General features: G+C 42.1%; 2 protein-coding genes across 8 annotated transcripts in view; one reads left to right on the forward strand and one right to left on the reverse strand.

The window, feature by feature from the left end:
* The window catches only part of ZER1 (zyg-11 related cell cycle regulator), a 491,045-nt gene that overhangs the window by 220,419 nt on the left and 253,422 nt on the right, over positions 1–17,204 (reverse strand). The window lies entirely within an intron of this gene.
* SPTAN1 (spectrin alpha, non-erythrocytic 1) overlaps positions 1–17,204 on the forward strand; it is a 50,781-nt gene that overhangs the window by 13,236 nt on the left and 20,341 nt on the right. For 4 of the 7 annotated variants that reach the window (XM_063432605.1, XM_063432609.1, XM_063432606.1 and 1 more), the window contains 23 exons: positions 4,057–4,296; positions 5,150–5,275; positions 6,101–6,241; positions 6,551–6,697; positions 6,788–6,921; positions 7,290–7,434; positions 7,532–7,686; positions 8,384–8,519; positions 8,894–8,995; positions 9,150–9,287; positions 9,377–9,487; positions 9,590–9,667; positions 9,815–9,970; positions 11,374–11,578; positions 11,789–11,970; positions 12,125–12,368; positions 12,564–12,686; positions 13,253–13,470; positions 13,556–13,648; positions 13,731–13,865; positions 13,947–14,095; positions 14,924–14,983; positions 16,583–16,781. In XM_063432605.1, the coding sequence (XP_063288675.1) occupies positions 4,060–4,296; positions 5,150–5,275; positions 6,101–6,241; positions 6,551–6,697; positions 6,788–6,921; positions 7,290–7,434; positions 7,532–7,686; positions 8,384–8,519; positions 8,894–8,995; positions 9,150–9,287; positions 9,377–9,487; positions 9,590–9,667; positions 9,815–9,970; positions 11,374–11,578; positions 11,789–11,970; positions 12,125–12,368; positions 12,564–12,686; positions 13,253–13,470; positions 13,556–13,648; positions 13,731–13,865; positions 13,947–14,095; positions 14,924–14,983; positions 16,583–16,781 (3,414 nt within the window). In that variant the 5' untranslated portion in view covers positions 4,057–4,059. Of the gene's footprint in view, positions 1–4,056; positions 4,297–5,149; positions 5,276–6,100; positions 6,242–6,550; positions 6,698–6,787; positions 6,922–7,289; positions 7,435–7,531; positions 7,687–8,383; positions 8,520–8,893; positions 8,996–9,149; positions 9,288–9,376; positions 9,488–9,589; positions 9,668–9,814; positions 9,971–11,373; positions 11,579–11,788; positions 11,971–12,124; positions 12,369–12,563; positions 12,687–13,252; positions 13,471–13,555; positions 13,649–13,730; positions 13,866–13,946; positions 14,096–14,923; positions 14,984–16,582; positions 16,782–17,204 lie in introns of those variants that run through there. The other 3 variants (XM_063432608.1, XM_063432611.1, XM_063432612.1) reach the window with 1 other exon arrangement.

The raw sequence follows: 17,204 nt of genomic DNA on the forward strand, positions 1-17,204 counted from the left end.
TCCTGGCATCTCCAGCACACTGGTGGGATTGATGGGAAGATTCGGTGAAGTAGTGCCGGTGTCCGGTACCACAGGGATATCAGCTTGTAATTCATTTCCTGGTAATAAGAACTCATTGAGCTCTTATGTTGCCAAAGCAACGCGGATTCCCATTGTTGGGTGGTAAGTTCCTTCCCCAGTTGTCCTTCCCATTGCCTCTTAAACGCCAACGGTGCGGGGGTGCCTCCCACTAATAGGTTTTGATAAAGTATCGAGATTGCGTGGGCCAGATCTAGTCCTTGGTCGCAGAGTCTTTCGAACCATGTGAGGTCCCTGTGCAACCGTGCATTGTGTGGGATGGAGGCAATGAAGTGTTTCAGTTGCATGTAACGGAATTGGGAGAGAAGGGTCCAGGGCCTGTCTCCAAGCAGCGATGGGAGATCCCGAAGTTTCCCATCAGCGAGGATTGTATGTATGGGTATATACGTACGTTCACTCTCGATGGGCCATGCTCTCGCTGGGAGTCCACCTCCTACCTCTACATTATGTGTGATCGGTAGCATTGGGCTAGGCGTTGGGGAGATGTGTTCTTGCTTCCTCAGTGTTCGCCAACCAATCAAGGTTTGAGAGACCAGTCCCTCAGTGCGAGTCGGGGTGATGTGTCTTCCGGGGTTCCCCCATACCTGGGCCTCCAGCGTTGAGCCTATGAGTCCCCTATCCAGTGTCACCCATTGTTTGGGTGCCGAGGTTACATGCCAGTCTAAAACACGTTGCATTACCGCGGCCTGATAATATTTTTTAAAATCAGGGAGCGCTAGACCACCTTGTGTCCTGGGTCAGCACAGGATATCATGCCGAAGTCGAGGTCGACCGCCTCGCCAGACATATTTAAGCACTCCCGATTTTAGGGTCGAGAAGAAAGACTCCGGGATGGCAACGGGCGTTGTTTGCAGGAGATAGAGGATCCTCGGTAGGACATTCATTTTAAGTACGGCAACTCTGCCGTGCCATGTAATATGCGGGTAGGACCAGTTGGAGAGGTCCATCAGGACGTTCTTGAGGAGGGGTGTGAAGTTGCAGTCATATATATCCTCCGGGTCTGTAGTCACCCAGACGCCTAGGTACTTCATTTTGTTGGAGCACCAGCGGAACGCAAATTGCGATTCCAGGGAACGGGCCTCCTCTGCGGGGAGTGAGATGTTTAGTGCTTCACATTTAGGGATGTTGAGTTTGAATCCAGATAGGCGTCCGAATCTGTCAAGTTCTGTGAGGAGGCAAGGTAATGTCGTTCGGGGATTGCGGACAAAAAAGAGGAGGTCATCGGCGTAAGCTGCCACCTTATGGTGCACTCCTTCCCACTCATAGCCCTTGATGTCCGGGCTTTGCCTGATAGCTTGTAAGAGGGGTTCCAGGTATAGTGCGAACAACAGTGGGGAGAGCGGGCATCCCTGCCTAGTTCCATTACGGATCGCGAAGTCTGTCGTCGTGGCCCCATTGATTCTCACAGTTGCTCGAGGGTCCATATATAGTGCAGATATCCAAGAGAGGAGCCTTTCACCGCATCCCTGCCATCTCAGCATCTCCATAAGGTATGACCAGTTGACCCGATCAAACGCCTTCTCCGCGTCCGTGGAGAGAAGCATCAAACGGGTCCCATGTCTCCTAGCATGACGCTGGATGGCGAATACTCTCATGGTGCTGTCTCTGGCTTCCCTACCCGGTATGAACCCTGTCTGGTCCTCGTGAATCAGCTCGGGTAGAAGGCATTTGAGACGGGTAGCCAGGACTTTTGTGAACAGTTTGGAATCCACATTGAGTAATGAGATTGGGCGGTAACTGCCGCAGTGTAACGGATCCTTCCCAGGTTTCAGGAGTACGGAGATGGTAGCAGCTACGGATTCCCTCCCCAAATGTCCCCCCTCTCCAACTGCATTGAGGGCATCAGTGAGTCGTGGTAAAAGTATGTTGGAGAAGTTTTTATAGTACCCCACAGAGAAGCCGTCTGGTCCTGGTGCCTTACCGGTCTTAGAGGATTTCAAGGCCGCAGCTATTTCTGCAACATCAATTGGAGCTCCCAAGAGTGCCGCAGAGTCTTGCTCCAGTCTGTGAATGCCCATTTCAGACAGATAATCCTGAACCATCGAGCGGTGCATCTCAGTCTCAGCTTCCCCTTTAGGTGGATATAGATTATACAGTTTTTCATAAAACCGCCTGAATTCCTCCGCAATCTTTTCCGGGAAGGGAGATATCTCCCCGGAGGTCAAGCGGACCTGTCGAATTTGCCTAAGGGGCATGGGGCCTACTGTATTTATTAACTGCAAAAAATGTTTCATTAAAATAGACAAAAGTTTTATTTATTTTTTTATTTGGGAAAAAAAAAGTCTTCATGTTAACCTTGAAGTAAACCTGAAATCTAAATACCTGAGGTTACCAGGTTTACTTATGGTACAAAGCCAGATCATATTGATATCTTGTACAACTAGGATTGCTGTCAGATGTAGAAATAAAAATTATTGTCCAAATATGTTTCTCTCTTTGTAAATCCATCCTTTGTGCACCCACACAATAGACTCATTGGCCATCTTGCAGAGCATTTTGGGGGCCAGGAACGGTACGTTGTGGGTGCTCAGTCCGCCAAAATTCAAACTTCAGGTTATGAGATTTCATCTGTACATTTGCAACCACGAAGGTGCTTGTTAAATACAAAAAAAACAAAAAAAACAAAAAAGAAGTCCCAGGCCTGTAGAACTCATACTGAACTGTATATTATTGTGACTGTCCAAGGGTAGAACGGAAAATAATCAGCATAGCTGTTATGCTTTTTTTGTTTTGCGAAACAAATTCTGTGCATGAGGTGCTTTTACAAGAACGGTAAGTTTTGTCTTTTTCAAAACCGCACAGCCTTGGAAGGTTTAAATTCTTCCCGTTCAAGAGTAGTCGCTTGGGCTTGTAAACCTCACAATATTTTGTGGTCTATTTGGCAGCAGATTTGTTTTTATAGTGGTGGATATCTGCACTGCCATTGCCTTGTGTAATTACATTTTGATGGCTCCAGTGGAATACACGAGTGATTCACCTCAATGTTCAGTATTAAGGTGTCCAGTCTGCAGTCAGGGAAATGGGACAGGCGAGGGTCAGGGCTGCACTTCACTCCTAGCGGTGTTTACTGTGCCTGTTTTATTAGGTCACTTGGTTTTTCATTCGTGTTTTATATAGCTGACGACCCTGAAATAGCGTGGTTTTAGGATTTTCCTTTTATACACTTGCTAGTATATATAACACAATTCCTGTTTTTAGTTATCAGTGACTCAGACTGCCTGTGTGGGAGTCTGACAGGCGCAGATGTTTTTGTACGGTTCCTTTTAGTGTGTTACATAAAAAAAATTAATAAATCTTAAATAAAAAAAACTGAAAAAACAAACACCGCACTGTTTACCTGCCCGCTTGAGCAATAGGTATCTATTTAGCTTGCCTAATCTACTAATCATGGGTCAGAGAGCGAGACGTTCAGCCCTTTCAATTTGGAAACTGGAAGAGCACATTGCTTAAAAGGTTAAACTGGGTGCAGGCTATTTGCATAAAATCGATCCACCTTATGCTAAAAACGGTGTACTGCTATGCTACTGAAGATGTATCCGAACCAGATACGTCTTCATGGCTGGATAACGTGCTTTTATAACAATGGTTTATATCCCATAGAATGTAAGCTCGTTTGAGCAGGGTTTTCTTGTGATTGTCCTATTTATAGTTAAATCCCCCCTTCTTATAATATTGTAAAATCTATAGAATGTGTTGGCAATAATATGGAATGACAGTGAGACCATTCCGATAGCTGCGTAAATGTGAAAAAGCCAATGAGCTATAGTAACTCATTCATCCATTTCTATTTACAACTGTATTTTCGTTGGATGGGAACACTCTCTGAGCGGATTGGAAATTAAATGGAAGATCCCTAGAGAGAATTCAAGAAAATTTTACACACATGACCTTCACAATGTGCCTTACTAATCCTTTTGCCAGGTTGTGCCACGATACGATTACCCAACTTAATATTGGTTCGTTTGTAATTGGTTTCAGAAAATGGATTCAAGTGGAGTCAAAGTTTTGGAGACCGCAGAGGATATCCAGGAGCGACGTCAACAGGTCCTGGACCGTTACTTGCGCTTCAAGGAGCTCTCTACCCTGCGTCGCCAGAAGTTGGAGGATTCCTACCGCTTCCAGTTCTTTCAGCGAGATGCCGATGAGCTTGAGAAATGGATCCAGGAGAAGCTACAGATCGCATCTGATGAGAACTATAAAGACCCCACAAACCTGCAGGTGAGAACTTTGGGATCAGGTCGGCCTTCCACCACAATTCATATTCATTAAAGGAACAGTCCGGGTACTATAATCACTACATTACAATGCAGTAGTTATGGTGCCAGGTGTGCCCTCCCATGTATGTAGTCAAACAGTTTGCTAATGGCTTGACTTCTTACCTGGTGTCTGCTGGTGTGCCAGTTGCGGCTTCCATAGAGAGATTGAAGATTCTGCTAGAAGCTTCCAATGGAACACCTGACCAAAACCCTGCTTTGCAGGACCAGCTCATTAGCTGAGCCCCCAGTAGTGAGCACTTCTGGTACGATGTTCAGTGCCCTGTGGACTCCAGGTAAGAATCAACCCATTAAATTGTTTGACTACTTACATTGTATGCATACCAGTATACTCCTAGCACCATAACCATTCGAGTTTGCCATAGGGGCTATGTTACTTGCATTGTTCCTATAAAATAAACATGTTGGTTTAAAAAAATAAAAATAATAATCTTTCTCAAAATCAAAAATTCCCGGAAACAGTTTAAAGATTAACTGCTCTATTTTATTATGTATAGGCAGAGAATAATATTCAAAATACATGTTTAAAATGATGTGTTTTAATTACACCCCCACACACCCATCCCACCTTGGGGTTGGGACAGTAAATATATTTAGAGATATGGAAAGAAAACATGAAAGCTAAATTCATAACAGATCTAAATGTCCGTTATCAGATGTACCGGTCTATATGATACAGGAACCACCTACTTAGAACATGAGATCAAGAAAAAGAAAGAAATTGTTTTCCCCCAAAGGAAAAGTGGGTTCCCCAACTATTCCCCTTGTGATGTTATTTTGGAATTGTCTGTCTGCAGGGTAAGCTACAGAAACACCAGGCTTTCGAGGCAGAAGTTCAAGCCAATGCGGGAGCCATTGTAAAACTGGATGAGACGGGAAACCTGATGATTTCCGAGGGTCACTTTTCCTCTGAGACGATAAGGGTAAGCGAAATGAACGACTAAAGTATATAGCGCGTTCTCTGAAGTGCAACTGTTTAATAGACTTGTATTTCACTGGTTGGCACTGATTGGGCAATACAGTGTCTTGGATTGTTATGCACTTCCGATAGCATGCCACCTATCGGATCACCAGTCCGTTTTTACCCATACATTAGAACTGTGTATTTATACATGTGTCTGTGGTTCAGTCCTTCACGCCATACCGGACCGCTCAACGCCCAAAAGTAACATCCATTCAAGTGGGCAATCATATCAGAGTAGGTGAATGTGTCGGGTTGTGCAGTGATGATTTCTGTCTGATTTTCTACTCTGTTTATAGAAGACACAGCCATTCATTTAACGAATGGTCTGCTTACTGCCCAGTTTGGACTACACTTTTCATAACTATGGGAAATGTAGTGCAACAGTTGGGTGGAGACTGCTGCCCTAAGACTTTCTTGCATGTGAGTGGTTAACTCTGGTATGGTTTCTGGTTCTGTTTTATTTTTATTCTATTTTCCGCACGATTACTGCAATTGCTGAATCGATATCTTGGCCATTTTGTTGCTTCTGCTGTGCTTGTCTGAGTTGCATTTAAAAAAACAACCTGTTTTAATGCAGCCAGACTCCTGATTCAGTATATCCAGTAACTTCTATTATTTACAAATTATTTAAAAAAAACATTTTTGTGCACACTGTTTATTATGAGATTTGATAGTTTTTGTGGATTCATGCTGTGTTTTGCAATGTTTCATACTCTGAATTTAGAGCAGGTTTATTCCAGTGCTACTGCATGTTGTAGGTAATTAATTTCTTCTCTGACCTAAGACCCGCTTAGTTGAGTTGCATCGCCTCTGGGAACTTCTGCTGTTGAAAATGCGTGAGAAGGGGATCAAATTACAACAAGCCCAGAAGCTGGTGCAGTACCTCCGGGAATGTGAAGATGTTATGGACTGGATCAATGACAAGGTATGTTGGGATTTATAGCTTCAATACAGAGAAGAATTCCTAGGCTAATCCACTCAATCCGTGTAGGTTGGGCCACTCATCTTGTCGTGTGATCACAATCTAGCTTGTCACTGTGGATGTCACATGCTTTAAGTTTGGCCCTGTCTTCCAATATTGCAAGAAGGCAAAAAAAAAAAAACTAATTGGGACATAAAATAAGTTAATTTACACTTCAATATCTTTTTGTACACATTTAGCTCTTAACAGCAAAGACCACTGATTAACATTTTTGTACCGTGGGAAAATAAATCCTCTTGTCATCTCAACCAGGAGGCAATTGTGACATCTGAAGAGCTGGGACAGGATCTGGAGCATGTGGAAGTTCTACAGAAGAAATTTGAGGAGTTTCAGACCGACTTGGCAGCCCATGAAGAAAGGGTGAACGAGGTCAACCAATTTGCCAGCAAGCTCGCCCAGGTAAAAAGCACTCTTTAGAGGTCTGCAATATACCTTAAATGTTAATCCTGCCATATTGCGGAGACATAACTGTTCTATGTCCCATTAAAGGAAGAACATCCTGAATTGGAATTAATAAAGACCAAACAAGACGAAGTAAATACAGCCTGGCAGCGTCTTAAGGGACTGGCTCTTCAGAGACAGGGGAAGCTTTTTGGAGCTGCTGAGGTTCAGAGATTTAACAGGTATCATGCCCATATCTGATTTGCTTCCTGTACATTATAGTAGCACGTAATGCCTTGTAACATTGTTGTACTGCTAATGAGAAAATTGTTAGTTTACAGCAGTTGTGTACTTGTGATATATATATATATATATATATATATATATAATTTTTTTAATTGAGTAATTTACAAGCTAGATTTCCGTTTTCTGATTATTGGAATTGAAGTTCTTAACCACATATCCCTTTAAACTACTACTCAGCACATCCAGGGAGAGAATGGGATGACTAGCATTGGTTCCTGTATGTTGAAGAGTGATTAGGCAATTAGCGTGCATGTAGACTGTAGAAACAACTATTATTTAACTTGTTTCTTTGTTTGGTTTTTAGAGATGTAGATGAAACCATTGGATGGATTAGAGAGAAGGAGCAGCTGATGGCTTCTGATGATTTTGGAAGAGATTTGGCAAGTGTACAAGCCCTCCTTCGAAAACATGAGGGTCTGGAACGTGATCTGGCTGCACTGGAAGAGAAGGTAGCAAATTGGGTTTTTTTGGTGCCAAGAGGAAACGTGCTCCAGATGTGATGTGTAGTAACTTTGATCTTTTTCTTTGTTTCGTTTTTGTGTACAGGTGAAGGCGTTGTGCACAGAGTCTGACCGTCTACAGCAGTCACACCCCCTTAATGCTGTCCAAATTCAGGCTAAAGGAGAGGAGCTGATTGCCAACTGGGATCAGATCCGCACCATAGCAGCAGAACGTCACACACGCCTCAACGACTCCTACAAGTAAGGCTTTCCTAACTAAATCCTATCTTTGAGGGGAGAAAAATAGTCTCAACAGTTGCATTAATAAACTGTGGCCATGTGCACTGTCGAGTATCGTCCTGCTTTGCCCTGAACGTCATTGCCATTGTACAGGTAATCTGGTTCATACATTTTATAGAGGTTACTGTATACAGAGCAGTTCTGGGACAAGACTTCCAATAGTGCAATTAGAAGGAGCATTCCATTGATGTTCACAGATCGCTTAACAAATGGGATTTGCTTAATCTCAGTAAAGTCTTTAATTGTGTAATATAAAAAAAAAAATTGTGTATATATTTATTAAATGCCAGCTAAAACAAATTTAAAAAAAAAAAAAAAGTGTGTGAGGAGCAAAAGTACAACCGCTCAATAAAATAAAAAAATAAAAAATATCCAGTTATTGCATAGGAATTGTAAGATTTATCGGAAGGAATACATTTCCTGCTATTTTACATTCCTTGATTACAAATTTACTTTCACTGCTGTCCTATCCTGGCATTACACCGGCTTTCACTTTTTATTGACTTTTAGGCACTATGCATGCATGCTCTGAGAGTTTACAGCTTAGTTGTAAATAGAATGTTATTTATGCAACTCTTCCTCGGTGTGTGGAATCTTTGTCCTTCGACCGTTACGTTTTGGCTGCCGGTCCTCATACTTGACATGTTGCTCCTCTTAGGTTACAGAGATTCTTGGCAGACTTCAGAGACTTGACCAGCTGGGTGACAGAAATGAAAGCGCTCATAAATGCCGACGAGCTTGCCAATGATGTGGCTGGTGCAGAGGCTTTGCTGGACAGACACCAGGAACACAAGGTAAAAACAAACCCCAGCCATTAGTGTGAAAGCTTAACTGAATCTGGGGTTGCTTTTGTTAAAGGACATGTGGCTGATCCTTGGTTGACCAAATAACATAAGTTTTGTAGAACATTTAATTTGTACCACCCTGAAACACCAGAAAGAAGTGCCATTAAGAACGCTTAAATATGGCCCTTGATATTGTCTATAGAGCATTTTGTGAACAAGAGTGTGTGAAATATGTTTTTATGTTGTACTCCAGGGTGTCAAATGCTCAATTCTATTGTTTTTTTTTTTTAAATCATCTTAATCATCTTAAGCACCGAGAGAATTCTCTACACTTGTTAGGCTACCTTCCTCTGACATATCTGTTTTTTGGGTCAACTTTGTAGGGGGAGATTGATGCTCACGAAGATAGTTTCAAATCTGCCGATGAGGCAGGCAATGCTTTGCTGAATGCTGGACACTACGCATCTGATGAAGTCCGGGAGAAGGTACGTAACATCAGTGCTCTGGGAATCTACTGTATTTTGTTTTTGGGGAAACTCCCTAGTAAATCATTTCTTGTTCCGATATGGCTTCTTTGGCCATATTTGCCCTTCATGGTTGCCTTGTATTTTTGTGTAATGTAACCTATATTTCTCTTAGCTCACCATCCTCTCTGAAGAGAGAACTGCCCTTCTAGAACTGTGGGAGCTGCGGAGGCAGCAGTATGAGCAGTGCATGGACCTGCAACTTTTCTACAGAGACACCGAGCAGGTGGACAACTGGATGAGCAAACAAGAGGTGAGAGGTGGAAATTGGATGCGTGATGTAGGTTGGGTTTTCAGTGGGTGGAAGTTTAAAAATACCTGACTGACCTCTTTGTACTTTAGGCCTTCCTGCTGAATGAAGATTTGGGAGATTCTTTGGACAGCGTGGAAGCTCTTCTGAAAAAACATGAAGACTTTGAGAAATCTCTTAGCGCCCAGGAAGAAAAGATCACGGTAAGACAACGGGACCATTACACACTCACTCGTTGACACGCTTTGTCGGTCTCTATGAGATTTGTTACAAGTCCAGTATTTAATCATTTAATATTCTTGTAGGCCCTGGATGAGTTTGCTACAAAGCTGATTCAGAATAATCACTATGCCATGGAAGATGTGGCCACTCGCAGAGATGCGGTAAGTGTCTCTCTGTGCTTCTCTTCTGGTCTGTGTGTATATTTGGCGATAACATCCAGGGATGAAACCTAGCTCTTAAATCTACAATTTTATTTATGTTTATTGGCTGATTGAGGAGCTAATCACTTTTTCTGTTTTACCTTTCAGCTGTTGAGCCGTCGTAATGCTCTGCACGAGCGCGCTCTGTATCGCCGCACCCAATTGGCAGACTCTTTTCACCTGCAGCAATTCTTCAGAGATTCAGATGAGCTGAAGAGCTGGATTAATGAGAAAATGAAAACCGCTACAGACGAGGCATACAAGGTGAGCAATCCTCTGAGCAGTTAAATCCAGATGGCTTGAATTAGTATCGTCCGCTTGTCATTATCATTAACGTGCTATTATCAATATGCTTGAAGTGGATGTATCATATGAAATTGTCATTATATTCCTACGTATAAGTAGATTGGCTTCCAAAATTCGGTCAAGCAGAGAGCAGAATTTTTTTTTAACTGCTTCCTGGTTTCTTACTATGCTTAAAGTACAGTATAAATCGCAATACATTTCGCTTTAATGAACACTAGAAGGTATTAGCAATTCTTTAGGTTTTATAGAATGAAAACACATCGGACAGAGACCCTTTAAATCCTTGCTATATTTCCAGAATCTCTTTTACATGTTATTGTTGACAAACTATAATGTCTTGTTAGCCTCGTCTGGATATAAAATGAATGTACACAAGCTTGCAGTAATTTAATCCACACCCATAACATAAATATATCAAATGTGTTAATTTTATATTTTCTGGGGGGGTTTCTGTTAATTCCTGTTTCAGCACTGTTTATGCAACTGGTAATTAAAGGACCACTCTAGTGCCAGGAAAGCATACTCGTTTTCCTGGCACTAGAGTGCCCTGAGGGTGCCCCCACCCTCAGGGACCCCCTCCCGCCCGGCTGTGGAAAGGGGAAAAGGGTTAAAACTTACCTTTTTCCAGCATTGGGCGGGGAGCTCTCCTCCTCCTCTCCGCCTCCGTTCCTCCCCGTCGGCTGAATGCGCACGCGCGGCAACAGCTGCGCGCGCATTCAGCCGGTCACATAGGAAAGCATTCATAATGCTTTCCTATGGACGCTTGCGTGCTCTCACTGTGATTTTCACAGTGAGAATCACGCAAGCGCCTCTAGTGGCTGTCAGTGAGACAGCCACTAGAGGATTAGGGGGAAGGCTTAACTAATTGATAAACATAGCAGTTTCTCTGAAACTGCTATGTTTATAAAACAATTAGTTAACCCTAGCTGGACCTGGCACCCAGACCACTTCATTAAGCTGAAGTGGTCTGGGTGCCTAGAGTGGTCCTTTAAAGGAACACTCCAGCTTCCTTTATGCTTCTGGACGCATTCAAAAGTGTGCACTTTTATAAGTTAGGCAGGAACACCTCCCTAGTGCCCTCAAATTAGCTTATTGAGAAGCGGCAATAGCATGCACATGCTTGTGGTTTCAGCACAGAGATTTCTCAATGAGTTAAGTATAAAAGTGGAGTAGTCCCCATGGAAACCTGTAGAATTCTCCTGATCATTGCTCCATTTGAAGATGTACCACAGAATAGCATTTTTTGCCCTTTTGTCTTTTGGTAAATTGCTGCTGGTATTTTCAAGTTAATTAATATGAAATTGTTCAGTTTATGATGCTTAACTGGTATTCTTTTTTTATTTTTTTTTATTCTCCTCAAGGATCCCTCAAATCTTCAGGGTAAGGTACAGAAGCACCAGGCATTTGAGGCAGAACTGTCAGCCAACCAAAGCCGCATTGATGCACTGGAGAATTCTGGGCAGAAACTAATTGATGTTAACCATTACGCATCTGATGAAGTGGCTGCTCGTATGAATGAGGTTATCACCCTATGGAAGAGGCTGCTAGAGGCCACAGAACTGAAAGGTGAGCAGAACGCTGGGCTTTTCTAAACACTTCCTTTAAGAAACCAAAATAGTATAAGTTTTGAGAAAATGTATTCATTGGTACTGTGATCCATCTACGTTCTTTGTGCAAAAACATCCTGAAACTTTGCACTCCAGTGGGACTGGTGATCTAATGAACTGGAGCATGTGAAGGTTCATTATGTTTAATGACTTTCCTGTTGATATTTAGGTATTAAACTCCGTGAAGCAAACCAGCAGCAGCAGTTCAACCGCAATGTGGAGGATATTGAACTGTGGCTTTATGAGGTTGAGGGCCACCTGGCTTCAGATGATTATGGAAAAGATCTAACCAACGTGCAGAACCTTCAGAAGAAACACGCTTTACTGGAAGCCGACATTGCAGCTCACCAGGTACTTGCCTCATTCTTTTTAATTTTTTTTTATATATAAACAATAAAAGTAACACCATATAAGAACCTCCTTTAGTTATAGCAGTGTTTTATAAGTAACATTTTCTCAGATGCTTAGTATGATGAAATCTCCAATTTCTGTTCTCTTTTGGCAGGACCGTATTGATGGTATTACTATCCAGGCCCGACAGTTCCAAGATGCTGGGCACTTTGATGCTGATAACATCAAGAAGAAGCAGGAGGCCCTTGTTGGCAGATATGAAGCTCTGAAGGAACCCATGGTTGCCCGAAAGCAGAAGTTGTCTGATTCTCTGCGTCTCCAGCAGCTTTTCAGAGACATCGAAGATGAGGAGACATGGATACGAGAGAAGGAACCTATTGCTGCCTCTACCAACAGAGGTAGGCTTAATAAGAGCCAATATATCTGCGGTTCATTGAATGCTGACAGGACAGGGATATATCTTTTAAAGATCCATTTATCAGACTTATTAATTTGATCAAATGTTGTCCAAGATGTACTCCTGACCCCATGACTTTTCCTTCCTTTATGATGAAATGGAGATTTTTCATAACTTTCAATGGTTTGTGTTCCAGGCAAGGATTTGATTGGCGTGCAGAACCTCCTAAAGAAACACCAGGCCCTTCAGGCTGAAATAGCTGGACATGAGCCACGGATCAAAGCAGTTACACAGAAGGGGAACTCTATGGTCAGCGAAGGTAAGAAGGGGTAAAATAAAATTGGATTTTCGGGTTTCTTCAGGGAAATTATCAACCTGAACAAAGTTCTTAAGGGGCAGGGAAAAGTTAATGAATATGGCTCAAAGGGTGGATTGAAACCAGTTAAGAGAAATTTTGCCTAAGATCTGTCTGCAGATAATCTCCAGTACCTGCCCTGTGCAAACGTGGCATTACATGTAAAAACAACAGTTGTCTCAAATTCTGCTAAACAAATCTGGAGGGTCTCTGAGGATCACCCTCTATTGAGCACTGGTTCATCATATTAAACTGTATGTTTGCAGATACCATTTCACCTCCTGTTACGTGTATACACACAGAACGTGCAGTTTTTTTTTAAAAAGTACAACTATTGTGGAAGTAGCCATTAGTTTCATTGTTTGTACTATACTACATCTCGGATCTTGAGACCCCAAATAAATTAAGTTCATTTCATATTTCAGATAGCTGTAGCTCAAAGATTCAGGGTTTTTCTTGATTGTGATGATTTGTGGTGAACTAATGCTGACTTCTCTTAGACACTCCAATAAGTCAGTTGTCTTCTTCAGGTCACTTTGCTGCTGAGGAGGTTAAGGTGAAGCTAAAGGAGCTCAATGATAAATGGCCGTCTCTGAGGAACAAGGCATCCCAACGCCGTCAGGACCTTGAAGACTCCCTGCAAGCTCAGCAGTATTTTGCAGATGCCAATGAGGCTGAATCCTGGATGAGGGAAAAAGAACCTATTGTTGGGAGCACAGACTATGGCAAAGATGAAGACTCCGCAGAGGTACGACTCCTGTCCCTATTGTTTGGTGAAGTCTAGGAGCACACATGTGCCACAGTATTCCTGACTGTTTATTCTCTGCTTCTAGGCCCTCTTGAAGAAACATGAAGCCCTTATGTCTGATCTTCATGCGTATGGAAGCAGCATCCAGTCTCTACGAGAGCAGGCACAGTCCTGCAGGGTAGGTGGAAATATCATAGGAACATGTTTTTTAAAGGCGGTATATACAATCATTTAAATTTTTGTTAATCTTCTCTCGTTAGCAACAAGTTGCCCCAACTGATGATGAAACTGGGAAGGAGCTAGTACTAGCTTTGTATGACTACCAAGAAAAGAGCCCAAGAGAAGTGACCATGAAGAAAGGGGACATTCTGACCCTCCTGAACAGTACTAATAAAGTAAGAACGTGATGTGACTGTCTACCCTAGGAGAACATCTCTAGTTGTTACTAGTCGTGATAACGTGTTTATGTCCTTCAGGATTGGTGGAAAGTGGAAGTGAATGATCGCCAGGGCTTTGTGCCCGCTGCGTATGTGAAGAAACTGGACCCAGCACAATCTGCTTCCCGTGAGAACCTTCTGGAGGAACAAGGAAGCATTGCATTGAGGCAGGAGCAGATCGATGGACAGTAAGAGCCCACCTCTTATAATAAGACCATGCACCTGTAATTTACCTTTTAGGTCCACCTAGCAAAGAAGAGGCAATAGACAGTAGGACAGAGATCTGGAGGAGAACCGCTTATGCACATGTTGTGCTTCCACTCTGCTCATTTCTGTTTCTACCCTCAGCGCACCTCCCCAATTTCTTAAATTCCTGCATGAGGCAAAATTTACAACTATTAAATCACAAACGCCTTCCTTGCTAAATCAAGGAGTCTTTGTCACACTGATAATCTAACCTACCCTATACGATCCATGCCCTCTTAAACCCGCCTTACATTAATCAATATTGCATAGAAAGAATGTAGGTATCTTGTGTTAACATTCTGTAAGTATATTCCAGACTGTGTAAGATTAGTGCTAACCTGCCATGACATGTCTAGTTCTTGCAAAGCACTCCAACCATCATCATACTTACTAATATGTACCTGATATATAGTTTTATATGTATTATTCTTGTCATGGCTTCACATTTTGTGACTTGGGAGAGAGTCGGTCAGTCTGTTTAAATACATTTAAAATAAAAATGTTAACACAATTTGTTACCCTTCTTTTTTTCTTCCATTGCTTAATGTAAAGCAGTTCTTTAGGAGACTGGGCATTTATGCTTTCTTTTCCTAATTAAATAACAGTCTGCATGTCCAAATTCTTAAGATTTACCATCTTAAATAAATTAATCTCCTTCACTGCTCCCCTTCCTTATAGAGCCTGTGAGTGGAGCACCCTTTCCCCCTGTGTTAATCACACTAATTATCTGCATGCCTGTTTTTTTGCTGTGCTCCCTCTTGTCTGCACAGGACTCTCCTATCTAAGGAAGCTGGCAGTGTTTCTCTACGTATGAATCAGGTTGAAGAACTGTGAGTAGATCGTTCACTATGAACCACCTCTTGTGTCTTGCGTTCCTTGGTGGAGATGTGGGTGACGGAGAGGAGTAGGGTGTAATTTACGGATTATGTTGGGAAAGTGGCCTTTTTTAAATATTCATTCTTCAACAAAATGCTAGTTGTGGTGTGCTTTTTATTTTAACACAAACTATTTTTTACTTACGGTCTTCATATACTGTGAACATTTCAGATATGCCTAGTGTGCCTGCATATCTCCTTATTAGATTGCCCTAAAATTTGGTTTCCTTGTTTGGAACATGGAATACTAACCTCTGTAAACAATTTTTTTTTAAAAATCCTGCTTTAAATTTTTTTTTTTTTTTTTTTTTTTAAAGAATGCTTCTAGACAGCATTTTTCTAAAACCTGTAATGCTTTGTACATAACCACTAACTGATCACTGTTTTGTTCCTGCACTTATTAAAGATAGCTGTAATGTGCAGCAATGTGCCAATTGGCAGGTAAACCTCTGATGAGCACACTGGTCTAATCTTGATGAAACACCTTTTACATAAATACGAACAAATGTTTGTAGCTATTTATATCCATGTAGATCATGGATATTGAACCTCCATTCTCTAGCTGCTTTTGAGCCTCCTTTTCTATACTCCGACTTTAAAGTGACCGCTATATAGGGATAGCTGTGTACCTCCTTGCTGCTGTACACCTTAGCAGTCACAAGTGTTTGCATATAACATATTTTGTGCTTTGTAGAACGTTTCTTGGCTTCGTTAATGGTGTTCATGTGGGTTCCAGCTTCATGTGCTAGTTTAATTTTTGGAAGGGGCGTTGTGGTCGCTATGTTTTGGGTTTGCCCTGATTTATATAACAGTACGTTGCTGAAATCTAGGTTAAATGGGATCTATCTTAGTCTATTTTTGTTTGTTTTCTGTTGCACGTCTTCACACTCAGTCAAATCCTGTTGCAGACCTACCCCATCATTGCAAGTGTATCCCATACATTACACTTCATATTATATTTCACTACAGTCCTTTTTCCCTACTTCTCTTAAAACCGCTTTGATAGCTCACATAGTGCGGGTGTGCAAGACATGTGACGTGGCGTAAAGTACCAGTCCTGGGGAGTCCCGTTGCCAGTGAGTGACAGTCTGCAGCTCTTATCACAGATATTGCTCTGTGATCAGAAACTAGCAATACATGTCATCACTGTGTGAATTGGATTTGCACTGAAGGTAAAATGGCATACTACGGGTGTCCATTATTTGAAGGATCAGTACTATTAAACAGTGGGCAAAGCTACAAATTGTTTTGCACGGTCATAGACCGTATTAAGCAACGGTTGACCCACCAGGTATTCTGCCCAGAACCACATAACCATACTACACTGTGATATCGCAATATTTGAGAGGCACCCCCTAACCATTCCAGCTGTAGAACACAATTCCAGTAGTGTAATTGTATGTAATGTGATTCCTTAATGGGGCATATTGTCTTCATAGGGCCATCAAAATGTGATCATTGTCAGAGGTAGATTCCCTTTAACCTAGAACTCGTACTGTAAACAAAACATTCCTCTTTGTGTTTTGGTTGCTGAGCTCCTTTCAATTTCCACAGGTACCACAACATTTTGGAAATGGGAGAGAAACGCAAGGATATGCTGGAGAAAAGCTGCAAGAAGTTCATGTTGTTCCGGGAGGCAAACGAGCTGCAGCAGTGGATCAATGAAAAGGAAGCTGCCCTCACAAATGAAGAAGTGGGGGCTGACCTTGAGCAGGTGGAGGTGCTACAGAAAAAGTTTGATGATTTCCAGAAGGTGAGAACTGTACTCTGTGCTCTGCTCACTATCAGGAGCAGTGAGCTGCGACAGACCATATCACTGCTCTACCACTAGGGGCATGATAGAGTATGGAATGGGGAAGATAGTTCAGATAGCTAGATGGGTCACAATAAGAATGTGAAGGATCGATGCCTATCTGGAGAGAAAGAGGGAAGGTCAAGATGTGGAGAGAAAAGGTTTGTGATTGAATTAAGTGGAAGGTTTAAGGGAGTATGACCAGGTAAGATTTGTCTGAAAAAGGAGTCTGGTTAGGGATTGATGGAATAGATTAGACAGGGATTGAGTGAATATATACAAAGGACAGGAAATATAAAATTATTAGTTGTTTATATACTAGTCTTATTGGGTAAGGCCCCATAGCAGTTGCTGTGTCTGTCCCTCCACTCCATATAGACTTTG

The sequence above is a fragment of the Pelobates fuscus genome, chromosome 9 (assembly GCF_036172605.1).
Source record: "Pelobates fuscus isolate aPelFus1 chromosome 9, aPelFus1.pri, whole genome shotgun sequence".
Taxonomy (NCBI): Eukaryota; Metazoa; Chordata; class Amphibia; order Anura; family Pelobatidae; genus Pelobates; species Pelobates fuscus.